The 21,241-nt window shown below is 39.6% G+C and overlaps 2 protein-coding genes across 2 annotated transcripts in view; one reads left to right on the top strand and one right to left on the bottom strand.

The window, feature by feature from the left end:
• GIGYF2 (GRB10 interacting GYF protein 2) overlaps positions 1-21,241 on the bottom strand; it is a 76,951-nt gene that overhangs the window by 22,484 nt on the left and 33,226 nt on the right. The window contains exons 8-9 of the mRNA XM_074833519.1: positions 6,507-6,686; positions 38-237 (exon numbers count right to left, since the gene is read on the bottom strand). Of these exons, the coding sequence (XP_074689620.1) occupies positions 38-237; positions 6,507-6,686 (380 nt within the window). The remainder of the gene's footprint in view (positions 1-37; positions 238-6,506; positions 6,687-21,241) is intronic.
• KCNJ13 (potassium inwardly rectifying channel subfamily J member 13) lies at positions 11,417-20,582 on the top strand. Its single transcript, XM_074833516.1, has 3 exons — positions 11,417-11,510; positions 17,607-18,084; positions 18,969-20,582. The coding sequence occupies exons 2-3, from the start codon at positions 17,607-17,609 to the stop codon at positions 19,589-19,591; spliced, it is 1,101 nt and encodes a 366-aa protein (XP_074689617.1). The 5' UTR covers positions 11,417-11,510; the 3' UTR covers positions 19,592-20,582.

The following is a 21,241-nucleotide window of genomic DNA, read 5'->3' as shown; positions in this document are numbered from 1 at the left end:
GCTCAAAGTGAACAAAGGGCCCAAGCCAGCTTTTCACCTTTAGAGAGAGAAATGCTCCAGAGGAGTCAAATGTTCCCATTTCTTCTTCTGCATCTTCTAAGCACCACTCAGGGAGACTGTCCCTGTCGTCATCCATGCTGCCACTCCCACACCGTACTCGTCGATAACCCCGTTCATCATCTCGTTCCCGGAAATCGAATTCAAACCTCCGCCGTCGCTCCATGTGCTCTCGCCAGCCTGCAGAACGAGGGCCATGTAAAGTGGGGGGAAAGTAACTTTACAAGACAGTTTTGAGGGTAAGTAGCTTACTTGGAAGGGTGAAGGGGTGGGTGAAGAGATGGCAAACAGTGACAGAAATTCAGAAAGCCCCTACAGGGTACCATCAGGCATCTTAAAGGACAAGGGAAAGAAAAGGAGTACCTTACCATTAAGCAGGAGACTTTCAAATATCGTCCACTGTATATCCCCACATTATAAAGTGCATCATGAGCATTAAAAAAACCATGTAAGGCTAAGAAAGGTTGGGCTACGTAATCTAAAACATGCTGGATCAACAGAATAAGACAAGTGACACTAGATGCTGATTGAATTTACCAGCCATCATTAACTTAAATCTTTTTTGCAATCTTTACACATATAAAATTTTATATTTTCTTTCAGGCAATCTGCAAAAGTCACATCTTGAACAAACCACCCATGCTTTTTTCCTCTTGCCCTCAGAGACACTTTAGTGCATATACACGAAAAATGGACTGATGACTGTTCAAATACTTTTGAAAGGACTGTTAAGTCTCTTGAATGGTAATTTTTTTAGCCATAGAATACTGAACTTGGAATGATAAGAAAAGAAGGAAAACTTTCCAAATTCAAATATACATTTTATTTCACTTTTCTTTCTAATCTATTCAGAAGACATCTTCATTCAGCCAAGCTTAAAATCTTCTGACTGCAATAATGTTATTTAAACTGTAAAAAACTTGCTGCTAAGGAAAACAAATTGGGAGTGAAAGGATTGTAAACAGCCTTCCATCCAACAGAAGTTCTCTTTACCAGAAATCTGCAAAGCAAAAATGAAAGCACCTTAGTTATCAGTGCTTTTAGTGGTGGCTGTGTTCTTTTCAGGAAAAAAAAAATAATATTTTTTTTGTCTCAGAATTTGTGAAATCAGTACGGTCTTACTGTCCATCTAATGGCTACCAAAAGAAGTCACAGTAAAGAGGAGAAACAGTGTCCTCTGTTCCATCTGCTTCATATGAATGAGGAATGATTCCACATCAACCCTAAGTATTAATATGCAAAAATCCAACTTTGTCTCACAAATACAGGAAACATAAAACAAACTCCTCCTAGAAACACTATGAACTTTAAGATTATATTTGATCAAGGAAACACAAAAGGTTAGACTTGAACAAGGCCTTCACTATACCGTATGTGCTTATTTGCAAATAATTCTACTGTGTAACTTAATCTATGCCTCTAGTTACGCCTTCGAAACAAATCACATTTTTGGTATGCAAAACTGTCAAATCAGTGTTCCGAGGCAATCTTTTTAATGTCATTAAAGTAATACATAAGGCACAGTAAGCTTGCACTTACACCATCTTTTCTCCCTGCTTTAAAGTAGTTCTTAACATCTTAGGCCTGTTATGTCAACCTCTTGTTCATCAATAACTTCTCGAAAAATATGTAAGCAAAGACAAGGGCTCACTGAAGAGGCACTAACAGAGTAAAAGCACTCCAGAGAGCTCAAGTACACTTTTGGACACTTTTAAGATTCAGCTGGACAGGGTGCTGGGTCATCTTGCCTAGACCATGCTTTTTCCAAGAAAGGTCGGACCAGATGATCTTTGGGGTCCCTTCCAAACTGGTATTCTATGATTCTATGAAGTAATAACCATTTCATGCATCCTCTTCAGAAGAGGATGCCTGAATCATGCCCCGTGCACCTCTGCCCACAGCACCCTGGCCTTCAACTTAGGGCAAACTCCGGAGGTGCATGTTTCTAAGGGTCATCTTTTCAGGCGAGTCATACATATGCACACCTCATTAAAATGCTGCTCAATTTTAAAAGAACAAAAGCATCTCTGGGAGCAATCAGCAACTAAGTAGAACAACACAGTCTACCCGAAAGAAAAGGCACTGAAATTCCACTGACATGGCACCAGAAGCAGTGTTAAGTTTACTTCCCCCCTCCTCATCAGAAACAGCAACACATCAAAAGCAGGACTTCCTTTGGAATCAGACAGCTTTTGCCGAGGTTTACGCGTGACAGGTTGCTGACAGCCAGACTGGATTTTTGATTAAAACCACGGGCAGACATGTCCTCAGCACAGCCAGCACTGTCTGCGTCAGGTTTCCCAATATGTGGAAAAACAGAGCTATGGCCTGAACCTGGCAATGTCATATCGTACAAACAGATTAGTGTCTCTGCCTGTTTGCTATCCTGGGGCCCACAAACAGCTGAACATCTCTTCCTCAGCTCTCTTATATAAAAGAGGAAAATTTGGTATTAAGAACTTTCTATACAGCCGTAAATGGGCCATCTTGAGACCACACATTGAGAAAAGCCTCAATTATTTTTACACAGCTCACATCCTTACACCAGGAGCACGGGCTCTTCATAGTGGGACCCAGAAACATGGGTTTTGAGGTGAATTCTAAGCATCTTGTTAATTCCAGGTATCTTCAAAGTTCAAATTAAGAACTTAATGAGGTTTTGTGTACCATATGGTCTGCTTGCAAAGATTTAGTCACACAACTTCCTTTTATAGCCAATATATTTTCAGAGCTAGGTGGGCAGGCAAAAAGAAGAGATAAGTGGAGCAGACACATGCCCTTGTTTCTTAATAACAACAAAAATTTATAAAAGCCTAGTTAGAATATAGCGAGCAACTCAGGTGTGAAGTACAGGGCTGCCAATCTTTAAAGCAAGCCAACAGTAAAGACAAATCTTACCTTCTTACCTAAAAGGTGTTTAACCAACAGTTAGGGCACAAACACAGCTTTAAATTCAGTCCTGTAGTACCATTAGGCACCACTTACATGATCAAGATTCCAAGTTAAAAGAAATTATTTTAAACTAAATTCACCCCCTGCAATTTATGGTGGCATTACAGGTGGAAAAAAGCCTACTGGCTGCTTCAGGAATTCCGAGTACACCTTAGTCTCAATTATTAACAGCTATTTATCTTATAAAAGTTATATTCTCTAATTCAGAAAAGAAATTTCCAATGTATACTAAAACAACAGTAAACAAAACAATACTACACACTAAACAAAAGACAAGGGAATAGTACACATATTACTTTTTTGGCATATATCGTATATGAACTAATTTTTATTTTGCTCAATTTTAGAGCAAGATTCTCGAATATACTTCAGTTGCTTTAAGAAGCACAAAGCACAATGCCCAAAAGATAAGTAGTCTACTTGATTCACAGCAGTTTATTCTGAAAATGGAGTGAACCAAGATTAATTTCAAAAGCTTTCAAAAAAGCAGCAACCAAAAAAAAAATCTTTATATAAGATTACAAAGCCTCTCTAAAATGCTTTTCAGGAAAAAGATCTTAATAGAGCTGCTTAAACAAAACCACAAAATCTTATCATATCAGAGAAAATTTTAGGCGAGATGACATGATATCTATTCCTTAAGGATGACTTAGTAACAAAAAACCAAAACCAGAAACATCTGTATATAATTCACTAGTTTTGAGACCAAAAAAGGTGTGTATAGGTATCTGATAAAATGGACTTGCTCAGCAAATTTAAAAGGCAATCATTGCAAGAACTGAAACAATAGAAAGAAGGGGCTTTTTAGGTAAGCAGTCATTAAAAAGATGGGTTAAAAAAAAATCAAGAGAAGTTTGAAGCAACCAGTGAATTTAAAGCTATGGTCACATTCTTCTAAAAGATAGTGAACCCGGTCTAAAGATCCTATTTCACATCTACAGTAGCAGCAGTACCACATTTTTTACCCAGAACAACTAGCAAAACAACTTCTCCATTGTATAAGCCAAGGAAAAATGTCTTCTCATCAGACTTACGAGTCCTAGTACACAGACAGTAGTAGAAAAAGTAGAAAACCCCATAAACACTGACTGTAAAAGCCTGGTCATGCAATCCAGGCAGTTTTCATGCTGCAAAACCACACAAGTTTACATCCTTCTGAATTAAGCAGTAGAATGAAAAAAGCATTAACACTTGTCTATTTTAAGGAGAAGTCTGATCTGCTTCTTCACTTTACTACCAATAGTCAGAAGATCCCTCAACTTCATATGAGGCATAGCCATGTGAGTTTAAACACAGCATGGACACTTGACAGATCCCTTCAACTATGTCAAGGGAGTTCACTTGAGCTACATTAAATCAGACCACAGAATCTAGGAAGCTATACTAAGGGGCACAAGACTGCTTCAGCATAAGCAGTCCATCCTCTTGATCCTTTGTGTCTATTCAAAAGAAGCACAAAACTAGCAGATTTAGGTCAGCCATCCTGCAGTAAACACAGCTGAAGGAGCAAGAGGAATTCAAAAGCTGGAAAAACAATGGCCTGTGGGAAGCACAGTATTCTTTACTTAACAACAGAAGATAAACTCAAGCCTGACAACTGCTACGTTCTTCTAAACTGTTCTCACCCAAAAGAAAAAAGCAAGCAGCATACGGTCTAGTAGGGAGTATGCAGAGCTAAGCCAGAGGAAGGTCCAGCTGAACAATGACGACAGTACTCTGAAGACATTTCTCTATTTTTAGCAGGACACATGATTAGTACTATTACCTAACAGCAGAATAAGTACAAAGAAGTAGTTTAAGCCATGCCAATTTGAGTTAAACTCATTGTTTAAAGCAAGAATAAAACCATTAAAACCATTTCGATGGTCCTGTGGCTACTACTAACAGGAGCATTCAAATACAGCTCTGACCAAAGCAGAGAGACTAGAACAATACAGCTGTCAACTCAATCTATCTCAAAATTAGCAATTTCTCTGCAGATTCACAAAATTCTTCGGCTTTTGATTATACCTGCTAAAACTAACTTGTAAGTGAAGTCAGGTTAGTGGTCTCCTACAGCAAAAATTCAAATAAGCAGTAGTATTTCCTATGAGGGAAGTAAAATGAATTTTCAAAACCTTCCTCAGAACAACTTCCAAAAAAGTTCAAGACATGAATGAACTTCTGAACTTTGAGATCTACGCTTCCTTTAAAGCTAAAGCGTGCAGGCTCTTGTTTTCAAAACACTCCACTCCTGAGTATCATGCTGCATCTGATCATCATGAGGTACAATCATAGCTGGCCTGATGTCATCTGAGCTATCTAACAAAGCAGCAGTGTCTAATGAATGATCGTGACCAAACACTGATGAAAAGAAAATTACATTCTTCAAAATTTGCCCCCTAGCCCTGCTCTAAATAGAAAACATCTGGTAATAAATCTAGCCTTGGGCTCACTGCTAAATTTTAGTACAAGCTAACAGTTGTTTGAGGGCAGCATAATACATAGCTGTGGAGAGGGTTAGGAACAGAGGTAATGGTTGCTCACAGTCCCTGCAGTACTGAAACTCCTTTGGGATGTTGAAAAGGGTGATAGGCCCACTGTAAGAGCAAGTGTGACTTTTTTTAATTGATGAAATGAAGTTGTCCACCTCAGCCCCAGTGTCCCACGTTGCCTTTGCTTCCCTATGAAGGTGTAACAGTAGCAGAGCCACAATCCTTCCTTGGCTCCCCAGAAGCCTCCTGCAGCCAAAAGACACCCAAAACCAAGATCTCACAACAGGTATGACGGGCTAGCAGCATCTTTTCCAAGTAGAAGGAAAAAACAAATAAAAGTGTTTCAGCCATACTACTCAAATACCAAGTTCTGCTTTGTATTTCTCCTGCAACTCCAGCAATGGAAAACAAGTGACCCAGACTGACTTTGTCATGCCATGGAAGGGGAGAGTAACACCAAACTGAAATTTAGCAACACAAGACATCCTGTAACTAACTACAAGATGCATAGAGCAACATATGTTGAGATTTTCCAAGGATGCCTCCTGGCATTGCAAGAAAGAGCCCAACAACCTGAATGGTTTAGTGTCAGCATCACTCTGCAGCCTTAGATATGCTACCTAATGTGGGTAATTTCTCTCCCCTCAGCATCATAGCCACAGAGAAACAGTACTATTAAAAAACCCCTGATTTTACCAGGCACATAACACACCTGGCACACAACACAGACAAGGCTTTACATACCTGGAGCACAACACAGACAAGCGCACACCTGAAAAATATTGTTCCCTTAAATATGTTAGGGTATTAAAGACATTAAAAAGAAATCAAAGGCACATAATTTTATGATCAAGAGCCCCATGTATGCCAAAACAGTATTTAATGACCAAAACCACATGAACTTTACCTGGTTTTGTCCCAAACTTTATGCCACCTCCCATTCCTCTGCTTTCCCCATGCCCTGATTCACCCGCTGCCCCTTCCCTATAACCATGGCTGCACTTCTCTCTGATCTCCTCTCACCTGGACTGTGAGGGCGCCACCTCTCACCATCCCTCCGTGACCCAGCCAGTCGCCAGCCTCCATCATCATCTTCCCCATTTTGTTCCTCCCTGAAGATGCGCCAGTTCTCGCTCTCAGAGCGTATAAACTCATGCTTCCTCCCCGTTGTTGCTGTCCCACCTTCCTCAAAGTTTGGTCTCACTGCAAAGAAAGCACATACCAATGAACATGCGTACCATCTTTAGGAACCTAGAAACAAAAGGGTTGAAGTCTTGCTCCCTTAGAGGCAAAAATGCACCAGAAGTGGTGATAGGAACCTAGGAGAGGAAGGGAAGTTCATGGAAGGACACACATTTAAGAAATCCCTCCACGCCCCTACGGACCTTAGGATGGAAAAACTGAGGAAAAACAGAAGAAAGCAAAGCATGCAAGAAATTATAACATGGATAGAAAAGACGGAGGGTGGGAAAAGACAACAGTTTAAGAGACATAGGGAAGTACAAAAGAAGCTGAAGTGTGCCAAAAAAAAAATAAACTGCTGTATCATGAGAAGTCTCACGCTAAAGAAAAATGGGAATAAAGTAAACTGTAAACATTACACACATTTTATATAAACCAAACATATTTGCTACTTCTGTAATAAACAATGTATGATCTATATATTTAATCCAATATGATGTACACTGTTCTTGCATTGTTTTAGGAAGGACCGAAAATTAAAAGTAGGATCGGGATTAAACAAGAAAAACACAGCAGAGTTAACATTATCCTGTGAATCCATCTTCTGGAGAGCCAAGGTCAGCATATTAAGAGTTAGAAGCAACTACGCTCGAGCTCATGTACAAGACTACCAGAAGTTTAGGAGATAGGATAGTTTTTTAGTTCCTAATTTACATTACATTATATTTAAAATAAAACATAGAAAATCCTCAAGTCCTTAATGAAGAGCAACCACATTCAGTTTTCCCATGCTTCACAGAAAGTAAAGGCTACAAGCTAGATGGAAAATCTAAGTCTGGGAAATACAGGGGTTTTTCATTTTAGATCTCTGAAAAGCATCACGTAGAAGAACGTAACAGGAAGTACAGGGAAGCCTCTCAGTATTGCTCCTTGGACGGGCTTCACAGAGTAGAACACTAGGAGACAAGAGCTACAGAGCCAAGTCAGCTGGAAGTAAAACATGGAGATAGTAGCCCAGGAGAGAGCTGCAATCCAACAGACCAGATGAGCCTAAGGTCCATATGATAAGGAATATGCCTCATTCTTTCTCAACTTATTTTTAAAATGCTACAGGAAGAGGTAAATATTTTTTAAGTTTTGCAGCTCATTTTTCCTTAGTAAAATAGTTACCAACAGGAAAAAAAAGCTACTCGATTTGCTATTTTCAGAGTAGAAAAATATTTTTAGAGTTGTATCTATTCTTTTCATCAAAATTCACAGCTATTACCTGACGCTCATTCAGTAACATTAATTCAACAGATTTTAAACGCTACCAATTAAGAAAAAGGTATGTTATTTCTTTCTATCGTTATTAAATTCAGTTAAGATTTTGGAGACTGCTTTTTAACACCGACAAGCTATCAGCTCACTGGCTCTGTTCTGCTTTTCCATAAACATTCGGAGAAAAAAGTTACGTAAAGAATATTGTGAGTCTACTTTGCCACTGAATACCTCTACGTTCTTAGTCTCTCTGCAGATACATACGTGCTATAGGCATACCCAAGGCAACTCAGGTTTTTTTAGTCCTTATGACAGCTGGTTTTGCTCCCAAGAACTGAACTATCAAAGTCAGGTTTTGTATTCTGAACTTGCAGAAAACGGCATCCCCATTTGCTGCTGTGGGGTTTGAAACATCTCTAGAGAGGTGACAAAACAAGAAATGCTGTTTGCCAAGATCAGACACAAGTGGGATCCTATACCTCCTCTGATTTTAAATTCTGCATCATTAGAAATCTAAGAAACAAGGAAAGAATTGATTATAAGGTGTCAGTATTATATTCATCTAAGGAGGGTATCACCTGTGATTCTGAAACCTTTCTAAACACAACAGCACTCCAGTGTGTCTCATGACTGTTCTGATGCCACACTTCAGTGGAATTAAGAGAGAAATCATGACATACTTAAGCTTTCTGGTATTAGGACACTACAGCAAGCAATATTCAGACAGCAAGGTATGTGTCAAAACAGATCTGACATTAGATGATCTCACACATTAGACAGATCAGCCAAGAAACTAGTTCTTTACAAATACAAACTGGTCACAGGTGAAGGATCAGAAAAATTCAGCTACCCAAGTGACAGAAGGACTATGACAAAACTCTATACAGGAATATTCCTACAGCTTACATCTGAATTCCTAACTTGCAAAGTCCTAGAATATTGTCTTTGCAAACTGTTTGTAGACTTGAGAACACTCAGTTGAAATGACTTAGGTCAGAGTCAGTATTTGGCAATGCTTTGAGGATGAAAAAAACTAAAATGCAATCTATGGTTTTGCCTTGGACTAATTGACTGGACTTCCTGAAGAGAAGGAGCAGTAAAAGGGCACCTCTGTTCAAGTCTGTCACAAAGCCAGCAATGGTGTTTACAGAACACTTCAGATAGAGCCTAGTGCTATCCAGCCAAAAAAGCCTACAGCTGTGCAACGCTGAGTTGAAGGGAAACCAACTGCGAAGAACAAGACTGGGATTCTGGGACATAGCCCCGTGGCAACACGTTTGTGAAGAGGACTTACTAACAGAATGGCAAATAACTTCTGTTCTCCATGCTGTCAGTCCATGTTTCCTATGATACGCTCACTGTTTGGAGAGAATAAACAGGAAAGCGATGATTGACAGCAATACTGTTTCCTCTAAAGAGGGCAAAAACTAGAGTCTACTAAGTGCTTTGACTTGCTTTCTTCTGACTGGTGCATGCTACACACTTCCTCAAAAAGACAATAAACAGAAAAAACCTTTGCACCTAGTGTTTTTAAAGGAATTCAAATAACTTTGCCTAGGTGTGTAATTTTGTAGCTCATTTTACAGAAGAACAAAACAAATGGCCTTAAGACGATGTTTGTAAAGGAGGACTACCTTCTCATTACGACAGTATTTGACATGCTAAGGGACACTACAGGAATACATACATTGTGAAGTGACTCACTTGTAACCGAAGTCAGTGACAGATCAGAAGTTTTGGTGCTCATTTCTAGCTTCACGTTTTCTCTCTCCATAAAAATCTCAATCTCAACAGTAGTGTCTCAAAGACATACTACTCAAGTATCACGCTGTATTTTTTCACTAAACTGACCATTACCCACTGTCATGAGTACAGGTGAACCAGTAAATTCAAAGGCATTAACAAGAGAGTTTAATTCTGTAACACACACCTGGAAATCACATACCATAGCTATTTCATCTGTTGTATGACAGTGTTAGATTTTTCAATCCATTCAGTTGAATCAGATTAGCAAACCTGTGACTGGACACCACATGCTTTCTACAGTATAAAATATGGTTTGTAAGAAAATACGGCTTGAAAAAAAAATCCTACTTGTGAATAAAAGAGGCTGTCTGTAGTGGAAGTTCAACTTTGCCAGAGTACAGAGAGAAGGGTGAAGGGCAAGTCACGCCATCCCACAGGCTTGCCACAGTGGTGGGAGTCCCTTTGCACTGCATTATTTGCCCTGGTTCCGAAGGTCACACTATGCCTATGACAATTTTTGGTGCTGTGCCTGAACATGTATTAGAAGGTTTCATACTAACGAAGCAAAGAATTAATGTTTTGCAATTTAGGGTTGGGGGGAAGGTAAAAAAAAAAAAAAAACGAAACAAAAAAACCCACAAAAAACGAGGGAGGATTTTGTTTCCTAAGCAGGAAAGTCTACATTAATAATTTTCCCAGCAGGCCTTCAGTAGTTTTACTGCAAACAACCACAGCCTTTGTTTCTCAGATCCTCTTACATCTGACGTTCGATCAAAGCCCTCACATCAGCAGCTCACCAAGGGAAAAAAAAAAAGTGTGAAATACTACCACATTACAAAGCTGTCCTCAGAGTTTGGTTTAGTAGTGCAGCATGCTGACCACTCTGCACGGACATTCAGCTAAAACACCTTCCCTAAATAACTCTTCTCATTTGATAAGCGAGAGAGAAAAAAGCTTAAGTGAAAGTGGTTTCATTTACTGCATGGAATCAGCAACCCACCTAGTCTGCATTGTTTCATTCCTAGGCTTTAGCAGAATCCTGTGATTAATTCCACGTTTTCACAAAGGAGCAATGTGGAGATGGAAGAGAAGTGGCCAGATCTACATCTTCTGACCAGCATTAAGCTACAGTTCAGCAACACCCTCCAGAGCCCACAGGCTGTACCATTAGCTACCGCCCACCTTGCTGTTAACACCAACACTCAGGAGCTGGGGACCTAATGAGAAGAGGAAGAAGTGGCACTAGACAAGCAGCAGTGAGACACAAGAGTTTCTCTTTTCACCTAAACAAACAGTAGTTGACACTGGTCAGGGAGAGAGTATCTGAGAAGTGTTTTTCAGCAGCAATATGGGAACTTTTTCTATTCAGCTTCTCCAGAGGAATTTTGGCCTCTTCAACTGTCGCGTAAAACTTTAAGATTATACAAACCTAAAAAATGATCTTGATTAAGGAGGTGAGGGGGGAGGCACCCCTTCTCCAAGTAAGTGTTTGAGGATTTCTCCTTGGCCGCTGAGGGTTTGTGTTGGGTAAAGAAATGCTCCTAACAAACCAGCATTCTTTTCCACATGATCAGAGCTAACCGGCCCCCCTGCAGGCAAAATGACCAATCAAATCAGCTTCAGATGAAAACCAACCCCCCCCCCCCAGCATTATAAACATGGGAATGAGACATACAAACCCATTTTTTAGAAATTTTTTTTTTTAAAAAAAAAAGATCTCTACCAACCACTTGTGGGAAGTTTCTTGCCAGTGCAGGGACCAATACACAAGACCAGCCCAGTCCCTCTCCTGGAGCCCAGGTATTCCTCTTCTCCTGCACACAAACCCTTCAAAAACCGGTAAGTACACAAAACAATCTTAGTTTTTTTTCTTTTTCTTGTTGTACAATTAGAATTCTTCAAATCAAAGTTGTTTTCAGGGCACAATTTTATTCATGAAGCTTGCTAAATCAAGTATCACCTTAAACAAAATGGTTTCTGATTCTCCCCCCTGAAAAAGAAGAAAGTGCTCTCTCAGATGACTATAACCCTAACAGCATACAGAGCAAACCCAAAGTCATCATGCAATATTTTCTCAGAAATTTTTCAAGATAAACAGTGCTGGAAAGGCTCTGCAATGCTCTGCAAACAGGGAGCATTTGCAAGCCTCCAGCTAAGGCAGCCAGGTGTTACCTGACCAAGCGTTATGAAAAAGTCATCCTCACCATCTTGCTGCAGCCATCATAACTCAGCATTTAACTTCAGTTCCATCACAAATTAAAGAAACGAGCTTCACTTCAAGCCTGCTTTTACCATCTCTAATTAGATCTCCTGCCTTCATTTTCAATCAATGCATTCTCTGTGCTTATGGACACACTGTGAGCTAGCACCACTGCCCAGGAAACCATGCACGGGCATCGAGTATGAACTCCGAGGTCCTAGAAAACTCATTCTAGACAAGCTATTAGGAAGTTTGCATTGCATAGGGCAGGACTGCTCTTCAAAACCAGCAAGTTCCACCAAAAAATGGATGGCAGCAGGCTTCTATTACTACAGCCTTACATCAAATAAAAATCCTCCCTCTTAACCATAAATTTACTCTTCCATTAACAAGATTTGATTTTGCATTTAAGTTTCTCTACAAGGATTTAATATATACTAGTGTATTTTAAAGCCTTAAACAACATTTAACCAAAGTCTTCGTAAAGTTTTTCTGCTTTTTCTAAAGGTGGCCAGACTAGCTGGTCCACACAGATGCTACTTCATTATCAAGAATTAGGGTTCATATGGATCCTCACAGTATTTCAGCATGTTGTACTATGTGAAAATACATTATACACAAAACGGAGCATTACAGACGTCCCCAAAAATCAAATACATAAGCAGACTTCCTTTCTGTACTATAAAAAAGAAGACACACTCTCCCATAAAGTGCATTCTGTAGTAAACTGTCACGGAGGGTCAAAAGTACGAGCTCTCACATCCTATACTTTGTGGCACTTGCTCTGAAATGTATGACTTAGGCTCAACAAATCAAAGTTCCCACTTTTACAAGACTGACTTAGACATACAACAAGTCCTAGAAACTGTTACCTTAATTCTGCAGACTGCTTGAAAAAAAACATTTTGTCACAGACTACTCCCCTTCATCTCAATGGGGCATTAGCTACAAAACCTAAAGGACAAACATGTTTGAAATTTTAACTGTTTACTAACAACTGTAGCATAAGCTTTCAACCAAAGCAATTACTCTAACTGAATTACTTCCTACATTTCTAAGATTGTCCCCTAATGTAAGTTACACGATCCAGGCATGTCATCAATACTGAAAAAGCCTTCATTTCCTAACATTCATGTTCAGAGCATCTCAAGGATTGCCATTCAATCTAAAAACAACAATACTGAGATCTTAATAGCATGAAAGTGCTTTTAAAAGAATTATAAACTTAGTTTGTTCTTGTTGCAAAGTGCAGAGGCAGCAACACCTCTGAATGATCACAGCTTAGAGTACAGAGATGTTTAAATCTGAAACTAGTACAAGATTATGTGGACCCAGGTCAAGTAAAGAGGGCATGTACACATTCCCAGAGGGGCATGCCAGCACCACCTGGGCTCTAATAAATCTTCAAATTATGCTACAGTTGTAAGCAGTTTTTGCAGTTACTCCCAGCAAACAGCAGGTCCTCTTGACTGCTATGCTGTCATGAAGCCATGCATTATAAACTGTCTCAAATCCCTCCCAAGGACAATTAGAAGAGGCTTTGTTAAGAATGGGCAGGTAGGACAGCACTGCAGAAGTCTCCCCTGAACACAGCTCCACATAAAGGCATTCAGGCTCCTAAAAAGGTTGCAGGTGCATTAGTATACAGAGCTGAAAACAGGCTGGAAGTGTCACTTTAAATGCCTTCAACTGAGAAAGCAAACAAAAAAAAAAAAAAATGAAGACACTGCTGCAAATGAGTCCCCCTTGATCCCACCAGAATCTTAACAGCTGAGATTCTGCTGTCAAGAGAAAGGCTAAGCAAGAGGAAAGCAACATAGTGGCATGAAGCTGCAATGTAACAGAACTCTTACAACACAAGGAAGATGATCTCAATCAAAAAGGTAAAGTGTGGGAGATCAGTGTGCTGGATCATGAATTTCAGAAATGCAGGCAATATCCTAGAGCTGCAAGGCAAGGTTTTATTACACATAAATCATTAGCAAGCCAGGTCAGTTTAGAACCTGTCCGACTGCTAGGAAAAGGGAAACTATGACCTCAGTTTAAAAAGGTAGTACCTTGACTTGTCTTACAACACTGCATAGAAGAAAGAAGCCAGAATGAGGGACAGTGATGGTGAAGAGATTTAAAAAAAAAAGCTAAGAACTGACATATACACTGGAGTTGGTGATAACCATTTAATTTTCAATAGACTGGAAACAGGAAGGATTAGACACACTGAATGCATGACAAAAGACTGGTCAACATGCCAAGAAAGGTTAGAAAAGCCATTTCTGACAGTTCCTGTCTTTCCAGTCAAGGGCTATCAGCTGGCAGATGGAAGGAGAAGGAACACTCCAAAGCTACAACAATTTCACAAGTCAGGAACAAGGAGAAGCAAAACCAGACAAACAGCATAACATAGAGGTTAAGAGATGAAGTTAGACAAATCTGGATTAGAAACACAGTATGTATTTAGCACTGGAGACGAGTATTCTTCAACAAACAATGCAGAATTTTTCTTTTCAAGTCAAAGCTGAATGTCTTTCCTAGAACATACACTGTTTGAAACTGGGATTAATGTGGGGGCATCAAGGACCATGCTAGGCCGGGGATGGGATCAAATGGTTCAGAATTCTACTGTACAATTTCATTAATTTATCACTAACAAGGAAAGAAGGTATTTGTATTTTTTACTACAGTGGTCAAGGAAAGGAGTAGACAGAAGACAATAGTTCTTTCTAAGTTCAAAGCCACATCTACTCTTAAGTTGACTGCTTCTGAGAATACAGATCCTCCATCCCAAGTAGACTATTTCTTACAGGGCAGTTGTTCTTTCACCTCTTATTCTGAATCAACTGCATTGCTCTCAGAGTCTATTTGCAGTTTCTTACACTTTTTCCCACCCCAAGAACCTGAGACTTGTGGCTCTTAAAGCCATCAATAGATTTTGCAAAAAAACAGTTTTGGAACTCAAGCTTACACACCTCCAATGCTATCACTGCCATCAAATTAGTTACCTAATATTTTAAACAGTCAAGAAAATCAGAGGCCTACATCAAATGAGACCAGAGCAGTAACCTGGTTAACCTCAGCAGGCAAACTCCCCTGCTGGGAGTCTCAAGGAGCAGAGACACAGGGCTGTTGTGAAACGTGCTGCTGGGGGCTAACGGAGGTTCTCTTTCTCCAGGACCTTCGAAGTCTGTCAGTAATGGATCCTCCCCATCAGAAAAGATCCCAAACAACCTGACAGTGAACACTGACTAAAATTTTTCAGAACTTTAAGTCAACGTTAAGTGATTAATCACCACCCTAGAAAGCTTCTTAATAAAATTGAGGCCCTGCAATGCTGATATTAGCATTGATGTGTGGAAGATGTGAAGTGCAGTCAAGAAAAATGTACCACATTAAGTATGTTTTTTCTTTTTCTCTTAATGTATGTAACACTGTAGAAGAGGCTTCTGTCACCAATCACTCAGTATCAAATTCATTCTCACAGCATACATTTGTTTTGCAAACCCAAATTACTTGGAGGCTATGAAGCAGATGCTGCCCTCAAAGTATCATGAGAATTTAGACAAATACACTAGTTTTGTTTTTTGGTTTTGTTGGGTTTTTTTTTTTCAAGAATGCATGATGTTTACATCCAGAGGCATTTTATTCTGTAAGTGTTCTCCTCTATTCAAACAAGGGAGTACTTCTTGTGAGTACTGCTTATTCGAAGATGATAGAACCAAGGCATTGTCCACAGCTCGCTTTGAGCATGGTCCCCATCATCCTTCCCATTCAGAGATGTCTATCTTCCAGCTCCTTCAAGGCATCCAGAAGGGCTCTTCTAAATCTTAGCGTAAGGACTCTGCTCTACAGACAAGTCACTAATCATCTGGTTCCTGAAGCATTTAAAATTGTATTCAGGTTATTGTAAATTCCGTAACAGTGCAGCAAGACTGAAAAACGTCATTTGGAGAGCTATATAGTAGACCAAAAATCAAACTCACATGAAGGTGGGAGGTCATGCTATAAACTGAACGGACTATGATCAGAATCCCCCAAGAAAAGTAGACTGGTACTATTGACCAGGAGAGTCTCGGTACGCCCACTGTATTCTTTGGCACAGGGAGCGGGTTCAAAATATTCCTTCTAGGAGACGTGAATTGGAAAATAAATATGAGGGGAAAACCACCAAATTCCACACAGGCCATTGTCTCCTCTACCTCCTTTGACTATAGCATGGATAGAAGAAATAGCTGGATGGTTTTGAGAACCGACAGAAGGAAAGAAAAATGAAAATTGCGCTAAATATTCACTCTGATGCCAATTCTCATACTTCAGTATTCATTAAGCACAAGTAAAAGCAAGACAGCATGTTCTGCAATTACTAAAATTTGTTATCAAGATCAAGTAAACCATCAAGAAACCGCTGGTTTACAGGATCAAAGATCGCAAGAAAGACTTCTACCTTTCATAAATTCATTCTGAAGTTCAGGATCCTTACACCTAACGTGTTTCAAGACAAAACTAAGGCAGCACTCCTGGGGGAGAAATTTCTCTAGCCTGTTTCTACGCTTGTATGATACACTGAAACAGTCATAATTCAGAGAAAGGACAAAATTGATAGGAAACCAACAAAATTCACTAAATACACCATGTGTAAGTATGATTTGCTGAATTTATATATATTTTTTAAATCCTCTGTTGTTCTACAAACAAGCTTCCTCACACCCTTCCTTAAGTAGGTTGTACAGATTATGAAGTTTCTATTTTACATGAACCCATATTTAATTTTAGTCTGTCCCAGGTGAACTTTAAACATTCAGTATTTACAAATTTATGGATTTGAGTGGCCAGTGTCTTTTGAAAAGACACTCAGCATCTCTGACAAGTTTGGCAAGTTCTGAGGTTTAAAAGTAAACAAGGGAACCTAACATGTCAAATACCTACAAATATCCATTTTGCTTCCCACATTTGCAATTCCATCTTCACCCCTTAATTCCCACACACTTGCTGTCCTATTTTCTTATTTGGTCACTCAGAAAAAATACACTGCTTAGGCAGACTAGATTTCAAATTATGTCACAGCATATTTTCAGTACTGGTCCCCTGCTCTCTTTTTACCAAATCCTTACATAAACAGCCTCAGATTCCCTGAATACTGTAATTACATTTAACTGGACATGGTGGGTGCAGACAGTCATTCCCTGAGCTACAAAAGTCTGAAAGGGCTACTAGGTAAACTACAGCATTCCCCTAAAATGCATAAACGTGTTAGAGAAATAATACAATAACCATTATTTCCATAGTACTGCTGTTACTAGTATTCATAATAGTATCGGTGAACTATTGTACTCTGCTAAAGAGAAGTTAAAGCCTGATATAATCAGACAAAATTCAGTTTCTTTTCAGATACAGTATGCCTAATCCCATCCCACTCACCCCTAAAGAATTAAAGCAGGCAACTCAAATGTAAATTTAGGAAGGTAAAGTATGAAAGTTATATTTAAACAACTAAGCAGGGAAAATTTGAGAAGTAGTCCGATTTTTAAACTTAATCTTTTTTAGCAAAGTATTACCACAAACAGTGGTAAATTCCTCTCCAGGCTCCTGACTTAATCTTCTCTGGATTGCAATGTATAAGCCCTCCTTTGTTGGCTGCAGTATTTCAACCCCTGCTGATGTGTCAAAAACTGTGAATGTTAGGCAAAATACAAATATGCTGCATTGTATCACTTTTTTTCCTTTTCTCTCTTTTCTAGAAGATGACAACAGATATGATAGAGTGCAATAACACCAAATCCAGCGCTCCCCTCCTGACCCAAAGATACCTGCGGATGGTGACCAAGGATGGACACAGCACACTCCAGATGGATGGTGCCCAAGGAAAAGGTCTGGCATACCTCCGAGACGCATGGGGAATATTAATGGACATGCGCTGGAGATGGATGATGCTTGTCTTTTCTGCTTCTTTTGTCATTCACTGGCTAGTCTTTGCAGTGCTTTGGTATTTGCTGGCTGAGATGAATGGGGACTTGGAGCTGGACCACGATGCTCCACCTGACAACCACACTATATGTGTCAAGTACATCACCAGTTTTACAGCTGCTTTCTCCTTCTCACTGGAGACACAACTCACAATTGGTTACGGCACTATGTTCCCAAGCGGGGACTGTCCCAGCGCTATTGCACTGCTTGCAATACAGATGGTCCTGGGGCTCATGCTGGAAGCCTTCATCACAGGTAATCCTCCATATTTAATCTTTAAATAGAATAGGTGTAATAATTAGATTTAAGAAACAGAGATAGAAATAAATAGTGATCATATGGGTATCTGAAAGAACAATTAAGTCAGTCACTACAAGGATGATGAGATTTCAGCAATATACTAGTAAAAAGTTAAACACCTTTCAGTAACAAAAGACAAATCAGGTGATATCAAGATTTGGACTTGAGAGTTCCACTATTCCTTGGACAATACTTGTGGCAAATCCCCACCTATCACTCTCAATCACTGAATTCTTGTACCATTATCTCTCCATGATTTTTCCATGGAATTGCAATATTTAAAGTCAATTTGTTTTGATTTTAAGGTTTACTTTTGTCTAAACAAAGTATTTTTGTTGACTCAGTGCTTAAGTATTCCTCAGTATCCGACGTACTGAAAATTTTTACAACATCACAGCTATTTCCAGGTATTTTAAGTTATTTAAAATAATTTTCAGGTTTAAAGTATATCAAAAGACTTTAAGAATACACAGGTTAGTTTACTGTGTATTAAGAAAGAGCTTCTCTAGGGGTAGCACACTCAGATCAGGTACTATTACCAGTTACAGTAAACTGGGGCAAGCTGACAGCTCGCCCTCCTACAGCTACAGTTCACTCTCCAAACATTAAGTAAACACAGTTTAGAAAAAGAAGCATTTTTGGAAAGCTATACTTTTTAAACAAAAATGGGTTAGTGTGATGCCAGCCTAGCAGTTTTCAAACATGCAGGCTGAGGCTAGAAAGGCCATGTCCACCCAAGCCTGCTTCTGTCCCTTCAGACTGTTTCGGCGGCTCGGAGGCTGCAGGGAACCAACCCAGGCACTGTGCTCGTATTCAGTTTGCTCTTTTCTGTGATGCAGGTGCTTTCGTGGCAAAGATCGCCCGGCCAAAGAATCGGGCATTCTCCATCCGCTTCACCCGCTCTGCCGTAGTGATGCACACCGAGGGGAAGCCACACCTGATGTTCCAGGTGGCCAACACACGCTCCAGCCCACTGACTAGCGTCCAGATTTCTGCTATACTTTACCAAGAACAAGAGAATGGGCAGCTGCACCAAACAAGCGTGGACTTCCACCTAGACAGCGTTACTTCAAATGAGTGTCCTTTTTTCATCTTTCCACTGACCTACTACCATTTGATCACTTCATCCAGCCCTCTGGCTGCTCTCCTCCAAAGAGAAGCTGCTCACCATTTTGAGCTGGTTGTCTTTCTGTCAGCTGTGCAGGAGGGCACAGGAGAAACGTGTCAAAGGAGAACATCCTACCTCCCCTCAGAGATCATGCTGTACCATCGCTTCGCCTCCGTGCTAGCCCGCAATGCCAAAGGTGAATATCAGATCAAGATGGAGAATTTTGACAAGACTATTCCTGAGCTCCCAGCTGCAGCTGACTCAAAGAGTCCAAAAAGGACTGACAAGGAGATCCGCATCAATGGACAGCACGCCGACAGCTTCCAGCTCTCCGAGACTGGCCTCACAGAATAGAGAGAACAGACTTTGAACTTTGTGCTTTTATAATTATTATTACATTAAACTTTCAGGTTCCATTTACAACCCTCCTTCCTTGCCTGCCCTGCCATCTTCTAGTGATCTTTCTCTTATACTCCCATCCTTTTGATTACAACATGATACACAGAGTAAGGAGAACTGCTGTGCCCATGTAAACTGAGGAAAGGCTGGATTAACCACCCAGGACAAGTCAGGTACAAGAATCACAGTACTAATTCTTGGATATTAAAAGAGCTACCTGCTGAATTCACCAGACTATGATTAAAGCCGCACTGACCCTGAATGGAGAGACCTTCAAAACTCCCAAAGCTGACCAAAATCATAATTCACCAGCTTGTGCCAAAATGGACAACAGTACAAAAGAAAAAACTCCGTCAAAACCAATACGGGGTATTAAGTAAATATATTAGTTCTGGGATAAGCAACTCTGTTCATCCAAGATCTTAGTTTTTCTGTTCTCTTAACTCTTTGGGGATACAGAGTTGTATCAGTTTTCAGATGGCTGAATTCAGTCTTAGAAAGTACTGCCAATCTCTCATGGCAGTGAAAAGCACTCCTGCTGTGCTTAATGAGCAAAATTGTAAATACTAACTGTAGTTCTTCATTCTGCCAAATAAGAGAACATCTCATCTCGAGACAGGTCTATGAAGACACTATCGAAAAATCTTGATGTATATGACAAATGTCGCAGTGGAAATTTTTTTCGTATTTGGAAACACTGAATAAATTATTTAGCAATGGAAAACAGACTATTCTAAATGAATTAATGTACTTTTTTTAAAAAAGAACCATACATTCCACATGTTCTCACCTTTGCGCTGCTTGTCTCAAGTAGATCTGACATGAGTAGAACTGCATCCATTTATATTTTATGCTTTTTAACAACAATATTTGCCTGTACACACAGCACAAAAATATTTAGAGACACTTGAATCAGTTTTAAAATAAAAAATTAAAAAATACAGAAGTCTCAGGTATAGTTTGTAAGTGCCTCATAAACCTATTGCAATTAAGACACTGTTCTGAAGCTCCTAAATAATTTAAGAAGCTAAAGGATAAGCAGAATGATGGATAATTATTTCCAAGCTCTCAACAAAAGCAGTGCCTATTATGTGTTCATACTTGAACAGTCAAGTATCAAAATAAAAATTACCTTTCAAAGGTATAAGACTTTTCCCAGAAACCAAGACGGCATAAATAGCAACTTTCACTGACAACTGCATAATACACTACCAAAAATGCTTCCTTTTAACTTCACTGAAGCGGTCAGCAGCAGGAAAAATGGTCTCAAGCTATCTGATGAGATACTGTTTAACCGAATTCTTCTTGAGCCCCAAAATGCTTAACTGAAGCATGTTCAAAACTAAAAGAGGTTAGCAAAAAGCTGTTTTGTTTTAGGGTCTGAGAAAATGGGAAGCAGCCACACCAGAGCATTTCATATTTCAAGGGGAATGAGGCAGAAGGCCCATGTTTTCAATGCAATTCAGCTCTCGTTCCAAAATTGTTCAAGTATTGCCTCCCCACATTCCAAACCTCAGACAGATTTGGTTTTATCACAGACAGTCTCAAAATCTTTTTTTTTTTTTAATCTAATTTTATGTAAAAGTATTCATGAATACTGTGGAG

The sequence above is a fragment of the Strix aluco genome, chromosome 9, assembly GCF_031877795.1.
Source record: "Strix aluco isolate bStrAlu1 chromosome 9, bStrAlu1.hap1, whole genome shotgun sequence".
NCBI classification, from domain to species: domain Eukaryota; kingdom Metazoa; phylum Chordata; class Aves; order Strigiformes; family Strigidae; genus Strix; species Strix aluco.
Note: the sequence above shows the minus strand (reverse complement) of the source record. Positions and strands in the feature narration are given on the sequence as shown.

What these genes read in the sequence shown, in the direction of transcription:
- KCNJ13 (XM_074833516.1), top strand. Translation starts at nt 17,607, where the DNA reads ATGACAACAGATATGATAGAGTGCAATAACACCAAATCCAGCGCTCCC. An exon ending in GCTGGAAGCCTTCATCACAG is followed by an intron (nt 18,085 to 18,968) that starts GTAATCCTCCAT and finishes TCTGTGATGCAG; the next exon opens with GTGCTTTCGTGGCAAAGATC.